The 18,713-nt window shown below is 43.0% G+C and overlaps 1 protein-coding gene across 1 annotated transcript in view; it reads left to right on the forward strand.

Moving 5' to 3' along the window:
• LOC126483621 (trafficking protein particle complex subunit 13) overlaps window positions 1–18,713 on the forward strand; it is a 215,589-nt gene that overhangs the window by 61,242 nt on the left and 135,634 nt on the right. Inside the window, exon 2 of the mRNA XM_050106665.1 lies at window positions 1,930–2,098. Coding sequence (XP_049962622.1) covers window positions 1,930–2,098 — 169 coding nt within the window. The remainder of the gene's footprint in view (window positions 1–1,929; window positions 2,099–18,713) is intronic.

Raw genomic sequence — 18,713 nt, forward strand, 5'->3', positions numbered from 1 at the left:
GCAACTTCTGACACCAAATGTAACAGCTACACCAAAAGTAGTGGGAAGAGGGAGAAGGCACCTTAGTAATACTTGTCCGAGCTTTCCAAGTGATTTATTGTTTACAACTACAGTGCCGCGTTCCCCTCGGTCTGCGTCATCGGGTCCCACAATGTTGAGGACACCACTTTGCTGTCTGTGAAACAGCTTGGCGCGGAATGGGTGCCTCAGTGACCCGTGCAACACTCCGCTGTATGTCGGCCTTGTACAGCTGCGACTCGGGATGCGCTGGCAGTCGACTCAGTGGTCTTCATCCCTGCGTCATTGGCGTTCGCTGGGAGCTGCACTGCGTGCTTCTTCACCGTCGTGGTTAAGATCGCAGTGACAACAAGCGCCCACGATCCGGCGTCCGAATCTATGGCCCTTGCCTCGGGATGCTTCCGGCATGTGTTGGGAGCCAACAAGACTGCCCGCAGTAGCAAGCCGTGGCGTGGCCCACCGCTGGTTAGCTACGGACCCTGCATTGGCCTCAGAGGGTCAAACCAACAACCTGCCGTGGACTGGAATGCTGGCACCCCATCTGCTGCTGTGTGTAGCTGGTGGTGTGATATGCCCCGCCGTCCAGGAGAGCTGTAACACTTGAATGCTTTGTTAGTGAACTGGCACCTATTTACATGTGGCTACGCATCTCTGTTTTGCTAAACGCGCCACTCTGCATTACATACTCATAACACTTACGTTGGCCAGTGGGCCTCTTCTACCTGTGACTTGCGCCATACAAAACACTGTGTGTATTTTTTCCAGCGGTTTTATGCCCCTGTAGCCTCCATTTTACTTTGCAGCTGCTGGTGAGCATAACTCACTGTAAAAAGGCCCGCGCCTGGCTGTAATTTACACGCTCAAAAATATTGCACCAATACTGACTTTTCCTATCCCGAATGGTAGTGCCACTACAGTAACTAAACGGACAATAGCAACAACAATCTCTATCCTTGTGTGGCAATTCTCAGTTATTCAAAAGTGATTGTATGTTTATAGTTTCACTTTGTTGTAAGATTACTGACTGTGTAAGGGAAACATCATGCACCAAAGTTATCATAAAGGAGCTGTTGTCATGTTTGAAAAGGATTTTTATTGGTATGTTTGTAGCATTTTGGTAATTAGTCTGGTTTTATACAATATGAGCAGATGTGTGGTGCACTTTGTACACATGTAAAGAATAGCTGTTTTTATGTTACCAAGAGAAGCATGTATGAGCAAAATTACTGTTTAATCTTGGTTTAATTAAAAAATGATAAAGTTACATTATAGAGCTATATCACTCTTTAATCAAACAAGAATAAAATAAACTGTCATTATATTGTTCTGTTGCCACATACAATGGCTCAATCAACGTTAACTCCAACTATAATTAGCTTGCAGACAACTGCCTCATTGTGAGTTATTGCTGCTGGGTGGGAATGTGGATCTTTCCTTGCACGGATCATAAAGTTTTTCTCACCTACTTTATATTATCGCTGCTCACTTAGCACTGTTTTAGCTGAAGCTATAGTGAAGGAATAGGTAGATGCTTACAATTGTAAAACAATAATAGAACAGTACAAGACAATGTTATTTGTGGTTGGCATGCTTTACATATAGATGCACCCACTCAAGGGTTAACACAGAATAACTACCATTTATTCTCCAAGATGTATTACGTATATTTTCTTTATATATTTGTATAACAAAGTAATGAATGGCACAATGGTTAACTTATATTGTCCTCAAATTATACAGTTCAAGCTCCAGACTGTGTATGGTCAACACAATCTGAGATAACACTCCGTTAAAGTTTGTTGTGCTTATACTAAACACCATGCCACAAATTTCAATGTTTTATTGCATATTTGGTGCAGTAATTTCTGCTGTCGGTATTCTTATCTAATATTTTTTTGTTCTTCCTTACAGTTATGCGACTTACAAGACCAACTTTATCAAGTCCATTAATCGTGACAAGTGATGCGAAAGATCTGCCAGGAAACCTGTTCAACAATGATCTGAAGCATGACATTACTTCTGTATCAAGTGTTGAGACACTAGCTGCTGGACAGTTTCTCCTGTTACCACAAAGTTTTGGGTAATTATTGATCTTGGTTAACATTGTGCAGCCTGCTCTCATAAAGTTTTGTTTCTTGTGACAACCAGGACTACTTTTTTTCAAACTGTACATTGACATTTTTAAGTGTGCACTTGTATGCATAGTTAATTATTTTCATGTTCTATTTGTCTTACCCGTAGTATCTCTACATCAACATCTGCATACATACTCCACAATCCACCATACGGTGCGTGGCGGAGGGTACCTCGTACCACAACTAGCATCTTCTCTCGCTGTTCCACTCCCAACAGAACGAGGGAAAAATGACTGCCTATATGCCTCTGTATGAGCCCTAATCTCTCTTATCTTATCTTTGTGGTCTTTCCGCGAAATGTAAGTTGGCTGCAGTAAAATTGTACTGCAGTCAGCCTCAAATGCTGGTTCTCTAAATTTCCTCAGTAGCGATTCATGAAGAGAACACCTCCTTTCCTCCAGAGACTCCCACAAGAGTTCCTGAAGCATTTCCGTAACACTCACATGATCAAACCAACCAGTAACAAATCTAGCAGCCTGCCTCTGAATTGCTTCTCTGTCCTCCCTCAATCCGACCTGATAGGGATCCCAAACGCTCGAGCAGTACTCAAGAATAGATCGTATTAGTGTTTTATAAGCAGTCTCATTTACAGATGAGCCAAATCTTCCCAAAATTCTACCAATGAACCGAAGACGACTATCCGCCTTCCTCACAACTGCCATTACATGCTTGTCCCATTTCATATCGCTCTGCAGTGTTACGCCCAAATATTTAATCGACATCACTGTGTTAAGCGCTATATTACTAATGGAGCATTCAAACATTATGGGATTCTTTTTCCTATTCATCTGCATTAATTTACATTTATCCATATTTAGAGTAAGCTGTCATTCTTTACACCAATCACAAATCCTGTCCAAGTCATCTTGTATCGTCCTACAGTCACTCAATGACAACACCTTCCCGTACACCACAGCATCATCAGCAAACAGCCGCACATTGCTATCCACTCTATCCAAAAGATCATTTATGTAGATAGAAAACAACAGCGGACCTACCACACTAACCATCGAGGACAACGTACTGTATTCTATTAGGGGCACAGAGACAAACGCTTTGCGGAAGTCAAGGAATATGGCATCTGTCTGATACCCTTCATCCATGGTTCGCAAGATATCATCTGAAAAAAGGGCAAGTTGTGTTTCACAGGAGTGATGCTTTCTAAAGCCATACTGATGCATGGACAGCAACTTCTATGTCTCAAGGAAATTCATTATATTTGAACTGAGAATATGTTCAAGAATCCTGCAACAAACCAATGTTAAGGATATTGGTCTGTAATTTTGAGGATCCGTCCTTCTATCCTTCTTATATACAGGTGTCACCTGCGCTTTTTTTCCAGTCGCTCGAGACTTTACGTTGGGCAAGAGATTCACGATAAATGCAAGCTAAGTAAGGAGCCAATGCAGTAGAGTACTCTCTGTAAAACTGAATTGGAATCCCATCAGGACCTGGTGATTTATTTATTTTCAACCCATTCAGCTGCTTTACAACCCCAGGGATGTCTATCACTATGTCTTCCATACAGGAATCTGTACGAGACACAAACGGTGGTATGTTTGTACAATCCTCCTGCGTGAAAGATTTCTCAAATGCGAAATTTAAAATTTCAGCTTTCATTTTGCTGTCTTCCATTGCCAGGCCAGACTGATCAGTGAGTGACTGGATGGAAGCCTTTGACCCGCTTACCGATTTTATGTAAGACCAGAATTTCCTTGGGTTTTCAGCAAGATCTTTTGCTAAGGTATGACGGTGGTAGTGGTTGTATGCTTCGTGCATCGCTCTTTTTACAGCAGCATGAATCTCTACTAACTTTTGCCTGTCCTCATTCTCCCGATCTTTCTTGTACCGCAAGTGCAACTGTCTTTACTTCCTGAGCATTCTCCAAGTTGCGCTGTTAAACCACGGTGGGTGTTTTCCGTCCGTAACCCACTTTTTCGGCACATACTTCTCCAATGCGTGATTTACGATGTGTTTAAAATTTGCCAGTAATTCTTCCACGTCCATTGTACCAGATTCATTTACTAAGTAGGATGCTAACAGCTGCTTATCTGCTCTTTCTAGTAAGAATACTCTCCTGGCCTTCTTGACCAACTTTTTAACTTTCGTAACCATAGACATAATGACAACATCATGATCACTAAACCCTGTTCCAACACTGACACCGTCGATGAGGTCAGGTCTGTACGTGGCTACCAGATCTAAAATATTTCTATTACGCGTTGGCTGTCAATTTAGCTGCTGAAGACAGTTTTCGGATAATGTGTTCAAAAGCAATGCACACGACGGTTTGTCTGTACCAGCTGTAATGAATCCATAGACATCCCAGTCTATACTAGGTAGGTTGAAGTCGCCTCCGACTAATATAGCATGATCCGGGTACTTCTGCGATACAGAGTGTAGACTCCCTTTCAATGATTCTAGAACTGTCACGGTGGAAGCTGGTGACTGGTAATAACATCCAACAATTAACTTTATATCTCCTAGCCCTGTTAAACGTGTCCAGATAACTTCACAATCACACTCTACTTTGACCTCAGGACACACAATATTTTTGTCAACTGCAATGAAGACACCACCTCCTACGGTGTCTAATCTGTCTTTCTGATACACGTTCCAACCCTCACTAAACTATTTCAGAACTTCCTATCTCAGGGTTCAGCCAGGTCTCAGTCCCGAGTATAATTTGTGCGCCACATGCTTCGTGGAGGGCAGTAAATTCAGGAACTTTATTCCGAACACTCTGAAAATTTACTGCCAATATCTTGATAGCTGAAGTGTCTTTACACTGAGCGTGTCCGGATTTCCCTGCCCGCACGTTGGCTGCTGAGTGTTCATCAGGACACCTCGCACTACTGCCTAGCCTAAAATCCCCCATGTGCACGCCACAAGTACTCTGCTAACCGAGTAGCCACTTCCTTTGTGTAGTGCACCCCTGACCTATCTAGGAGCGACCTACAATTCCCCACCCAATAGCGCAAGTCTAGAAATCTGCAGCCAAGACCGTCACAGATTCGACGAAGCCTCTGGTTGAGACACTCCACTCGTCTCCAAACCAAAGAACCCCAATCCACTCTGGGAATAATGCTGCAGATAGAGAGCTCTGCTTGCACCCTGCGTGCGAGGCCAGCGGTCTTCACCAAATCCGCCAGCCGCCTGTACGAACTAAGGATCACCTCAGAACCCAAGCGACAGGCATCATTGGTGCTGACGTGAGCAACTACTTGCAGACAACTGCACCCCATATGCTCGATAGCCGCAGGCAAGGCCGCCTCCACATCTTGGATGAAGCCCCCCGGCAGACAAACCAATTGCATGTTAGAATTCTTTCCAGCCCTGTACGCTATTTCCCTAAGGGGCTCCATCACCCGCCTAACATTGGAGCTCCCAATAACCAGCAAGCCTTTGCCCCTGTGTGCCTGCTCGGGCCCTGCTGAAGGAGCAGCCACCTGCCCACAGACAGGATGAACGGGCGAGGCCAGGCAGCCAGCCTCCAAATTGACCCACCGCCTCGAGCGACTCGAACGCGTTGCTGTCCACCACTCACCCTGAGGTGAGGGCGTCCCCAACGCGCCAGGTACACAAGAAGGTGCCTCAGCGGCTGACGCAGCAAGCTACACCTGAGGTGTCTCAAGCGACGCGCCAGACCCTCCGCCATTGCTGCACCTCGAGGCAGCAGCCTGAATGCGGCTGACCGTGGCCAGCAGCACGCTCAGCTGCTCGCAAGCCACGGTCAGTTCCTCCTGCGCCCGCACACAGCACGGACACACCCTATCCATCCTATTGCTAATATCTGGATGTATAGAGTTGCAACAGATGAAACAGCAATATGCGACTGCATAGTTGCATCACCAGCACTAGATTGAGCTGCGATGTATGAACAATTACTTATGATCAAAGCAATCAAATGACCATGACTACACCACTATGCAGATATTACAATGCAATCCTACCCCTGTCTTAGTACAAATGACAACCGCCTATGCGATGTTACACTCTACTGTTATTAAAATTTGATACTACACCTTTCTAATCCAAAAATACGCAAAGTTCCAAACAATTTCACCACACAAGCACACAAACACACAAAGTAATTTGAATTAAACGTGCAGAACTTATACGAAAAACTGAATATATGACTAGTTTCTGCTACTGCTGCTCGCACACGCCACTCTGCAAACACAGATGAAACAGCACTGGCCTCTGTCCGCTGCTAACTGACTCTACAAAATAAACTGAAAGCACTGGCTGTCCAAAACAAACAACTGACTAACAACTCTGCGAATTTATAATTTACAGCTATCAATAAACAATGTAACTCCTCTCAAATACGAGAATATGCAAGGATTTTATGTAATTAAATATGCAAGTGCACAAACACTCAGAAAGAAATTAAGAATCAAACTACAAAACAAATATGAAAGCTAAATATGCGACTCCCTGCTGCACTGCTGCTGCACTGATACTTCACCAGCGGCTGCTCAAAGCTCTCATTTATATCACACACACATACAGTGAAAAGGGAAGATGAGGGTGGCATTCAGAGCACAGGTTTCCTTCATCTATGAGTAATTTTCCGTTCCACATTATTGAGCTCACTGCTGTACTTAGGAACAAAAAAAGGCAGAGAAAAAGCCACTATTTTGTGTTCTGATGACTTACTGTATTGTTGTGCATTAGGCGTTAATGGATAGGTAGGTATAAATGGATTTTTGTAAAAGGTGATCTGCACCCCTGCACTGATTAGTTCATTCACAATAAAACACACACACACACACACACACACACAAAGGTGTTACAAAGAACAGTTCAATTGAACTGAAGTCAGTATTCCCAAAGTACAACCCAAGCCACATCAGAGTTCAGTCTATTACAAATAAAGGACACCAGAAAATACCATGTTAGGCAGGATAATAGCAATCGCAGCACCATGAAGGCCATCCGTGGGCTGGTTTGTATGCCAGAGTCTGGTGTGATCCCTTCAGACAGTGTACCTGAGGGTCAGAGCCATCTGAATAGTGGGGCCATAGTTGTAAATAGTAATAATGTTGCACCAGTACTCATAGTGACTTTGGGTGGCACCTTCCCTCACCTCCCCACACCCCTCACCTCCCCACACACCTCACCTCACCTCCCCACACACCTCACCTCACCTCCCCACACACCTCACCTCACCTCCCCACACACCTCACCTCACCTCCCCACACACCTCACCTCACCTCCCCAAACCCCTCACCTCACCTTCCCATACCCCTCACCTCACCTCCCCACACCCCTCACCTCATCTCCCCATACCCCTCACCTCACCTCACCTCCCCACACCCCTCACCTCACCTCCCCATACCCCTCACCTCACCTCCCCTCCCCACACCCCTCACCACACCTCCCCACACCCCTCACCTCACCTCCCCACTCCCCTCTTCCCACCCCCCACCCCCCACCCCACCCACCTCTCATCTCCTCTCCCTACCCAACACCACCCCACCCAACCTCACCCCTCACCACCCCACTGAGAAACTAGATGGTCCCACTTACAAAGCAGTCTTAAATGCTGGCTATCTTGTACTGAGCAGTATCTGTAAGTAGGTGGTGTCTCTTGCCTTTGGCTAAAATCTCATAGCACCCCTTCATATGAAAGCAAAGCTGCACAGTGCTCATAGCCAGGTAAATGTCATACAGTGATTGCAGTCACATTAACCGAATGTCACGGTTGGCCCTGCTGCTGATGGGGTAGAATATACCAGTGACGGTATTGCAATAGTGTTAGAATGAGCACAAAAAATAAGTAATTATGAATACAAAATTGCATGAATAAGGCAATTACATAAGAGCCTCGCATTTCAGTACATAGTTAAGGTAACACTGCAGAGTATACAAAACAGTCATGGAGCTCTACTGGACTCTGTGCAGTGTACTGTGCAGCCAACATATACACACATACAAGATATATGGACAGAAAAAAATTGCAACACCAAAAATATTTAATGCAAAGTAATGAAATTTTGGAAATACATTTCTCTAAGTAAAAAACAAACAATGGAAAATCCAGGCTGGAATGTAACAATATTATGAGAAAGTTGCTACTCACCATATAGCAGAGATGCTGAGACACAGATAGGCACAATAAAAAGACACTCGCAATTAAAGCTTTCAGCCATGGGCCTTCGTCAACAATAGATACACATATGCATACATTGGTGAGTAACAACTATCATAGTACGTTACAATTCTCTAGGTAACATATTTAAGTGATTAACATTGCAAGATCACAGGTCACAGGTTAATGTAAGTGTGAGATAAGCCTTTGAAATGTGAAACGCTGTCACATTAATAACAGGTGTAACCACCAGAATGTTGAATGCAAGCATGCAAACTTGCATGCATTGTGTTGTACAGGTGCCGAATGTCAGTTTGTGGGATGGAGTTCCATACCTGTTGGACGTGGTCGATCAACTAGTATGGTTAATCCTGGTTGTAGATGACACTAGAGCTATCTGATGGTGTACCTTATGTGCCCAGTTGGAGATAGATCTGATTATCAAGCAGGCCAAGGCAGTGTGTGACACTCAGTAGTGTGTGTTAGATTACAACAGCAGTATATGGGCGAGCTTTACCCTGTTGGAAAACAACCCCTGGAGTACAGTTCATGAATAGCTGCGCAACAGGTCGAATCACCAGACTGATGTTACAGATTTGCAGTCAGGTTACATGGGATAACCACAACTGTGCTCCTGCTGTCATTCAAAATTGCACCCTAGACCATAACTCCATCTGTAAGTTCAGGGTGTCTAACTTGCAGACAGGTTGGTGGCAGGCTGTCAATTGGCCTCCTGCTAATTGACACACGGCAGTCGCAGCCACCAAAGCAAACCCAACTTCCCTCAGAAAATACAACAGACCTCCACTGTACCATCCAATGAGCTCTTGCTTGACAACACTGAATTCACAAATGGCAGTTGTTTGGGATCAGTAGAATGCACGCTACAAAGCATCTGGCTCAAAGGTTCCTGGAAGTAACCACTTTGTAACAGTTTATTGTGTCACTGTGGTGCCAAATTCTGCTCAAAATGCTGCTGCAGATGCAGTATGATGCCTCAGAGCCATACACCAAACACAGTGGTCATCCTTCACGATAGTGCCAAGTGGCTGTCTGGAGCCTGGTCTCCTTGTGACTGCACATTCTTGTGACTACCATTGCCAGTAGTCATGTACAGTGGCTACATTACAGCCAAGTCTTTCTGCAATATCACAGAATGAACATCCAGCTTCTCATACCCTATTACACAACCACATTCTACCTCAGTGAGGCATTCTTGACTCACATTAATGAACCAGGTTCAACCTCAATGGTCATTGACTCTCACAACCATTACAACATGTATTTAAAGCAAACTTCGTTCGATTTTTCATAGTGGCACAACTCGCACGACTCTTACGCTACTGGCACGAAATTTTATAGACATTATCTTTCACATGTAGAAACATGCCTACCAACTTTTGTGTATGTCACACACCTCCTCTATGGTGGTGTATTATTTTCTGTCTGTGTATATTGTTCACACATACCCAACACACCCCTTTGAAAAAATTTTGAATGTGACTTTCACGTGTCAAACCATATTGTTTCATTATTTTCTCAAATTTGCCCTTGTTCTAGGATTTAGTTAGTAGGTCAGCCGACGTCACTTCTGTGCATCAGTACTCGACTTTGGTACTCCATTGCTCTATGTGATCCCTAATAAGATGGTGCTTTATATCAATGTGTTTGGTTTTGTCATTAGTAACATCATTTTTAGTTCCATTTATAGTTCCCTTGTTGTCACAGAAAATCTCGTTGAAATCCATACTGATATTAGGCTCTATCTCACTTATTAGAGTCCTGATCTACAATGTGTCTTGAATTGCATGTGACATAGCAATGTACTCAGCTTTTACAGTGCTCATGGCTAATGTTTTGTGTCTTCTACAGGAACAGGATATAAGCCCTCCAATTAATCTAAAACAACATACTGTAATGGAATGTCCTGTAACTCACTTTGCCAGTCTCCATCACTATAGCCCTTGAGTTTTATATTTCCCATTTTATATTATCTTAATTTATAGTCTGTTGTTCCCTCTAGGTATCTAAATATCCATGTAATATTTTTCCAGTGTTTCTTTCTTGGGCTTTTGCAGAATCTTCTTATAAAATTTGTGGTGAAAGCAACATTATTATTGTGACAAATAAGAAAGGCTGCGTACTGCCTCTACATAGGGTACATTTTCATTGCACTCTACATCTTATTATTTGGTTGTTAATTTGGCTCCTGGTTTCAGTGGTGTAGGAATTGGTTTGCAGTCACTGATCACTCATACCAAACTTTAGCAAAATTTACTGTGTGTATGATGATTGGTCTATGCATAACACTTCTGTCTTCTTGTTTTTAATGTTCTTTATACCCAAGTATTGCTTTATCTCTCCTAGGCCATGCATACTAAATTTGGTTTTTAGTTGTCTTTCAGAATTGTTCATTTAATCTTCTTCTTTAGGTAGAATGAAGAAATCATCCACCCATACAGCCATTATTGTGACCCCCTCTTTACTAATTGTATAACAGATACTGTGATCTATCTTAGGCTGTTTCGTACTCATCTTTATCAAGGTTTTGTGCAGACGTCTGTTCCAGCAGCAGCCACTCTGTTTCAATCTGTAAATACTTTTCTTTGTCAAATCTTCTCTTTTCCTAGGTGAGCGTTTCAGCTTCATCTGGAAGGGTCACACACATTTCCTCATCTACTTCCCCATTTGAGTAAGCTGTCTTCCAACACATTTGGTGTGTGTGTGTGTGTGTGTGTGTGTGTGTGTGTGTGTGTGTGTGTTTGTTAAACACCCATGAACCATGGACCTTGCCATTGGTGTGGAGGCTTGTGTGCCTGAGTGATACACGTAGCTATACCGTAAGCGCAACCAAAATGGAGGGGTATCTGTTGAGAGGCCACACAAACCTGTCGTTCATGAAGAGAGGCAGCAGTGTTTTCAGTAGCTGCAGGGGCAACTGATCTGGCCCTGTAACATCAACCAAAACAGCCTTGCTGTGCTGGTACTGCAGACAGCTGAAAGCAAGGGAAACTACAGCTGTAATTTTTCCTGAGGGCAACAGCTTTACTGTATGGTTAAATGATGATGGTGACCTCTTGGGTAAAATATTCCAGAGGTAAAGTAGTCCCCCCTTTGGATCTCCGGGCAGGGACTACTTAGGAGGATGTCGCTACTAGGAGAAACAAAACTGGCATTCTACAGATCGGAGCATGGAATGTCAGATCCCTTAATCGGGCAGGTAGGTTAGAAAATTTAAAAAGGGAAATGGATAGGTTAAAGTTAGATATAGTGGGGATTAGTGAAGTTCAATGGCAGGAGGAACAAGACTTCTGGTCAGGAGAATAAAGGGTTATAACTACAAAATCAAATAGGGGTAATGCAGCCGTAGGTTTAAAAAAAAAAAAATGTGGATAAGCTACTACGAACAGCATAGTGAACGTATTATTGTAGCCAAGATAGGCATGAAGAAATGTATGATGTCATAAAAGAAATTATTCGGATATTAAGGGAGATGAAAATTTAATAGTCATGGGGGACTGGAATTTGATTGTAGGAAAAAGAAGAGAAGGAAAAGTAGTAGGTGATATGGCATGGAGATAAGGAATGAAAGAGTAAGCTATCTAGTAGAATTTTGCACAGAACATAACTTAATTAATAGTTAACACTGGGTTTAAGAATCATGAAAGAAGGTTGTATGCGTGGAAGAGGGATGGAGACAGAGGAAGGTTTCAGATTATATAATGGTAAGACAGAGATTAAGGAACCAGGTTTTAAATTGCAAGACATTTCCAGGGGCAGATGTGGACTCTGATCACAATTTATTGATTATGACCTGTAGACTAAAACTGAAGAAACTGCAAAAAGGTAGAAATTTAAGCAGATGTGACAGCAATAAACTGAAAGAATCAGAGATTGTAGAGAGTTTCAGATAAAGCATTAGGGAACGGTTGCAAGAACAGGGGAAAGAAATACAGTAGAAGAAGAATGGGTACCTTTGAGAGATGAAATAATGAAGGCAGCAGAGAATCAAGTAGGTAAAAAAATGAGGGCTAGTAGAAATCCTTGGGTAACAGAAGACATGTTGAATTTAATTGATGAAAGAAGAAAATATAAAAATGCAGGAAAAAAGGAATACAAATGCCTCAAAAATGAGATGGAGAGGAAGTGCAAAATGACTAAGCAAGGATGGCTAGAGGACAAATGTAAAGATGTAGAAGCATATATCACTAGGGGTAATAAACATAGTGCCTACAGTAAAATTACAGAGATCTTTGGAGAAAAGAGAACCACCTGTATGAATATCAAGAATTCAGATGGAAAACCAGTCCTTAGAAAAGAAGGCAAAGCAGAAAGGTGGAAGAAGTATATAGAGGGGGTCTATACATGGGTGATGTATTTGATGGCAATATTATTGAAATGGAAGAGGATGTAGATGAGGATTAAATGGCAGATATGATACTGTGTGAAGAACTTGACAGAGCACTGAAAGGCATATGTTGATACAAGGCCCTGGGAGTAGATAACATTACATTAGAACTACTGATAGCCTGGGGTGAGCCAGCCCTGACAAAACTCTTCCATCTGGTGACCAAGATCTATGAGACAGGTGAAACGCCTTCAGACTTCAAGAACATAATAATTCCAACCCCAAAGAAAGCAGGTGTTGACCGGTATGAAAATTACCGAAATATCAGTTTAATAAGTCATGGTTGCAAAATATTAACGTGAATTCTTTACAGACAAATGAAAAAAGTGGTAGAAGCCAACCTCAGGGAAGGTCAGTTTCAATTCCATAGAAATGTTGGAACATGCAAGGCAACACTGATCCTATGACTTCTCACAGAAGACAGGTTAAGGAAAGGCAAACCGACATTTCTAGCATTCGTAGTCTTAGACAAAGCCTTTGACAATCCTCTCTTTCAAATTCTGATGGTGGCAGGTGTAAAATAATGGGAGCAAAAGGCTGTTTACAGTTTGTACAGAAACCAAAAAGCAGTTGTAAGAGTCGAGGGGCATGAAAGGGAAGCAGTGGTTGGGAAGGGAGCGAGACAGGCTTGTAACCTATCTCCAATGCTATTCGGTCTGTATATTGAGCAAACAGTAAAAGAAACAAAAGAAAAATTTGGAGTTGAATTAAAATGCATGGAGAAGAAATGAAAACGTTGAGGTTTGCCAACGACATTGTAATTCTGTCAGAGACATCAAAGGACCTGGAAGAGCAGCTGAACGGAATGGACAGTGTCTTGAAAGGAGGATATAAGATGAACATCAACAAAAGTAAAACAAGGATAATGAAATGTAGTCAAATTAAATCAGGTGGTGCCGAGGAATTAGATTAGGAAATGAGACACTTAAATTCGTAGACGAGTTTTTCTATTTGGGGAGCAAAATAATTGATGATGATCAAAATAGAGAGAATATAAATTGTAGACTGGCTGTGGCAAGGAAGGCATTTCTGAAGAAGAGAAATTTGTTAACATCAAGTAGAGATTTAAGTGTCGGGAAGTCCTTTCTGAAAGTATTTGTATGGAGTGTAGCCGTGTATGGAAGTGAAACATGGATGATAAACAGTGTAGACAAGAAGAGACTAGAAGCTTTTGAAATATGGGGCTACAGAAAAATGCTGAAGATTAGATGGATAGATCACATAATTAATGAGGAGGTGCTGAATAGAATTGGGTAGAAGAGGAATTTGTGGCACAACTTGACTAGGAGAAAGGACCGGTTGGTAGGACATGTTCTGAGGTATCAACGGATCACCAGTTTAGTATTGGAGGGAAGTGTGGGGGGTAAAAATCATAGAGGCTGATCAAGAGATGAATACACTAGGCAGATTCAGAAGGATGTAGGTTGCAGTAGTTATTCAGAGATTCCAAGGCTTGCACAAGATGGAGTAGAATGGAGAGCTGAATTAAATCAGTCTCTGGACTGAAGACAACAACAACACCTATTGTGCCTTTAACAGTTCTTTCGTTTCTGGTATTTTAACCAATTCAGAAGCTTCATTTTGATGAAATTACTCCAGTTCACTTTCCATAGCTGCTTCTCTCTATTGTTGAGAATTCAGAACACTCATAGCCTCTTCAACTGAGGTTCACCATTAAAAGGTTGGGCTACATCATCATCTACTTGTGTGAGTGAATGGTGTGTGTTTCTCTATTCCTGACAAAGGCTGTGGCTCACAACTTATGTGTAAGTGTCTTTTAATTGTGCCTGCCTCCAGCTTAGCATGTTATCTTCACAGTAAATAGTAGTCTGTTTTCCTACATTGTAGACTTCAGTCATTGCTATCCTGAGTGAAGGTGAAGAAGAATTACAATGAACAATCTAATGTGTATAGAATGTGGATTGAGAGTAAATTGAAGAAAGATGAAAGAGACACTTAACATCAGGATTGATAGTCACGAAGAAGAGGAAGTTAAAGAATTCTGCTACCTAGGCAGTAAAGTAACCAGTGACGGATGGAGCAAGGAGACATCAAAATCAAAATAGCAATGGCAAAAAGTGCATTCCTGGCCAAGGGAAATCTACTAGTATCAAACATGGGCCTTAATTTGAAGAAGAAATTTCTGAGAATGTACATCTGGAGAACAGCATTGTATGGTAGTGAAACATGGACTGCGAGAAAACCAGAACAGATGGAAATTGAAGCATTTGAGATGTGATGCTACAGACGAATGTTGAAAATTAGGTGGACTAATCAGGTAAGGAATGAGAAGATTCTGTGCAGAATCGGAGAGGAAAGGAATATGCGGAAAACACTGATAAGGAGAAGGAACAAGATGATGGGACATATGTTAAGACATGAGGGAATGACTTCCTTGGTACTAGAGGGAGCTATAGTGGGCAAAAAACTGTAGAGGAAGACAGAGATTGGAATTCATTCAGCAAATAATTGAGGATATAGGTTGGAAGTGCTATTCTGAAATGAAGAGGTTGGCACAGAGAGGAATTCTTGGCGGGCCACATCAAACCGGTCAGAAGACCCATGACACAAAAAAAGAAAAGAAGTATAAGCATACATTACAACATTTTTAGCAAAAGGCAGATCACAACAGTAACATACCAATAGCATCATTTTAAAATGCAATTAGTGTGGTGTTTGATATTGGACTGCTTGAATGCAGATGTGATGTTGAATGTGATAAAGTGACTTTAGTCAGAGGTGCATATCGTTCTGTTCCACTTCATTGAAATCCCACATGTGCACTTTGAAGACTTGAATAGCTGTGTAATGCTATCAGGCCAGTAGAAAAATTTGTTGATCAGTTAGATAATTATATTAAGTAGAGGGAAGTGTATCAGTAAGTCACAATATTGAAATGTGTGTGTTTTCGATCCTGTAAAAATGGTTTTTTTTTTCTCTCTCTCCAAAGTTCTTCTCATAGACCTGGAATAGGTTAGCATTCAGATGTCTTTTGTGGTAAGATGCGTAGTTTTGCATGCAAATTTCTCATACTGCTGTTTTTAGGATGAGCGATTTATATTTTAAGGACAGTGCCTCAGCCACATAAGAACTACAGATTCAATCTATATAAATGAAGAAATTAAGAATGTGCTGGGGGATACTAAGAAACACATACATGATGCTAGCAAACAAATTATTGATAGAGATGGATTGCCTATAAAAAGCTTTCATTTCCAATGGCTATATAAATGAAGAAATTAAGAATGTGCTGGGGGACACTAAGAAACAATGACAAGCCCAAAACAGAGGAAAACAATGGAAGAGAACGAAAACTTGTATTCCTGCTATACATGGGTACAATATCTGCAAGAATCAGTTGAGCTCTGTCTATGAAAGGTATCAGAATTGTATTTTAACCACCTGCAAAAATACAGAATCTTCTGGGCAGCATCAAAGACTTCCTCAGACTGAATACGGTTGGGGTCCATCAAATTATATCCCCTTCCTTGCTCACACTCAAGAACTACATAGGAATTCTATTTCTCTAACACACCTATGTATTCCTTTCCCCTTTTTTACATCTCTCCCCTTCCTTTCTCTCTCTCTCTCTCTCTCTCTCTCTCTCTCTCTCTCTCTTCCTTTCCCCCTCCCACTCCATACTGTTGCCACCACGCCCCTGCCTGCTCTCACAGGCAGCACTAGTATCTTCTCTGAACCCTACCATGCCATATTTCCCCGCCCCTGCCCCAAAACTTCCTTACCCGTACTATCCATCCCAGCTAGATTGCTGCCCACGTTAACGTGCGCGCGCGGAAGAAGGACCTGATCCAAAAGCTTAAGCATTTTAGCATTCTTTTTCATCATGCCTGTCTGTGATTCACCATCCCCTAGCCCCCCTGTGGGTCTGGTGGTAAGAATAGCCCCAAGGTATTGCTTCCTGTCGTAAGAGGCGACTAAAGGAGTTTCACATGTTTCAGCCTTTATGTGATGGTCCCCTGTATGGTTTGACGTCCATTTTTCAAAATTTTCCAGAAGAGCGAGCCAATTGGGGAAGGGTGCCTTACATGGTGCATAGTGTCCATCGTACATTGAGATCTTTAGCCGACTTACACTGAGGCTAAGAGAAAATTTGAACGCCTGCATCCTGTACGTATGACATCGTCTTACGCCACTGCTACGACAGTTGTGGCACCATCAGCTCCGCCAAACCCCAGTCACCTCTCAGAGCCAGAAGACTACACCTGCCTCCATGATGGTTGGGGGCATTTCCCTCCCTGTTGCTCTCGCACCACCTACTTTGGGAGCAACACCCTCCCCTTCCCCAAACCATCGGGGACATCCGTCCCCACTTCTAAGCTGGAGAAGCATATGTCTTACTTGGCTTCTCTCACTAGGAAGGGGTCCTTTGGGTCACTCCCTTCCCAGGTTTCTGCTTGTGGGAAAGATGACATCCACCAGTGGCTGAAGAGCTCAAAAGCAGCAGGTCATACGGCTTCACGCTCATCCTCAGTACTGGAGACTGAGACAGTGAAGTCCTCCCAGTCAAGGAAATCCAAGGAGCAGTGAGACAAATCCAAAAATAGGACCCCTAAGACCAAGGAAATTGCAGTGACACCTACACCCCCACTACCTACAAGCTGTGCGTCTGAGGATGGGGTGAAGATTCTGGCTTCCATTGAGGACCTAGATCTTGCCAGACCCACGGACGCAATGGATATAGACTGCTCAGGCAAAAAGTCGGTGGCAGCAGGTGACTCTGAGGCGTAAACTGCCTCATTGAATTTTCTATGCCTTACCAGTCTCACGATGATATCATCCTCCAGTGTAATTGTGGCGGTTTTTCCCACTCCCTGGCTGAACTATGGCAACGGTTAAGCTTTAAACCTGCTTTCTGCATTGCCCTCCAGGAAACATGCTTCCTGGCAATACAGAACCCTGCCCTCCATGGCTATAAGGGATATTACAGGAACTGTAGTGACTGTAATTGAGTGTCAGGTGGAGTTTGCGTTTACATCCTAAACTCAGTCGGTAGTGACACTGGGCCCCTTCAAACCCCTCTTGAAGCTGTGACTGTCAGAATAAGGATGACACAGGAAATAACTGTCTGCAATGTGTATCTTCCTCCAGATGTTGCAGTCCCCCTGAATGTATTAGCTGCACTGATTGATCAACTCCTTAAACCTTTCCTACTTTTGGGAGATTTTATCGCCCATAACCCCTTGTGGGGTGGCACTGTACTTACTGGCCAAGGCAGAGATGTCGAAACTTTACTGTCGCAAGTTTACTGTCATAAGTTGCTCTCAACGTATGGTGTGTCGGTAGTCGGGTCGGGTCACTCTGCCACTGATAATCTTGTGTCCCTCGAGTTTCCCATCCAAACAGCCTTTTGTGGACACCAACACCTGTTTGCTGTCTTTTTTGATTTACGTAAAGCATACGATACGACCTGGCCACATCATATCCGTGTCACATTGTATTAGTGGAGTCTCTGGAACCCCCGATTTTTATCTAAAACTTCGTGTCACTCCGTACTTTCCGTGTCCAAGTTGGTGCCTCCCACAGTTTCCTCCATATCTAGGAGAATGGTGACCTACAAGGCTCTGTATTGAGTGTGTCTCTATTTTTAGCGGCTATTAATGGTTTAGCAGCAGCTATCGGGCCCTCCGTCTCACCTTCTCTGTATACAGACGCCTTCTGCAAATCATACTGCTGCTTCAGTGCTGGTGTTGCTGAGCAGCGCCTACAGGGAGCCATCCACAAGGCGTAATGATGGACTCTATCCCACGGCTTCCAGTTTTCAGCCGCAAAGTCATGTCATCCACTTCTGTCGCCATCGTACCGTTCATCCGGACCCAGAACTTTACCTTGATGACGATCCACTCACTGTAGTAGAAACCTATCGATTCTTAGGACTGGTTTTCAACGCTCGATTGATGTGGCTTACTCATCTTCATCAGCTTAAACGTAAGTGCCGGCGGTACCTCAATGCCCTCCATTCTCTTGAGCAACACCAATTGGGGTGCAGATCACTCTACGCTGCTGTGACTCTACAGAGCCCTTGTCCAGTGCCAAA

This window comes from Schistocerca serialis, chromosome 6 (assembly GCF_023864345.2).
Source record: "Schistocerca serialis cubense isolate TAMUIC-IGC-003099 chromosome 6, iqSchSeri2.2, whole genome shotgun sequence".
NCBI lineage: Eukaryota > Metazoa > Arthropoda > Insecta > Orthoptera > Acrididae > Schistocerca > Schistocerca serialis.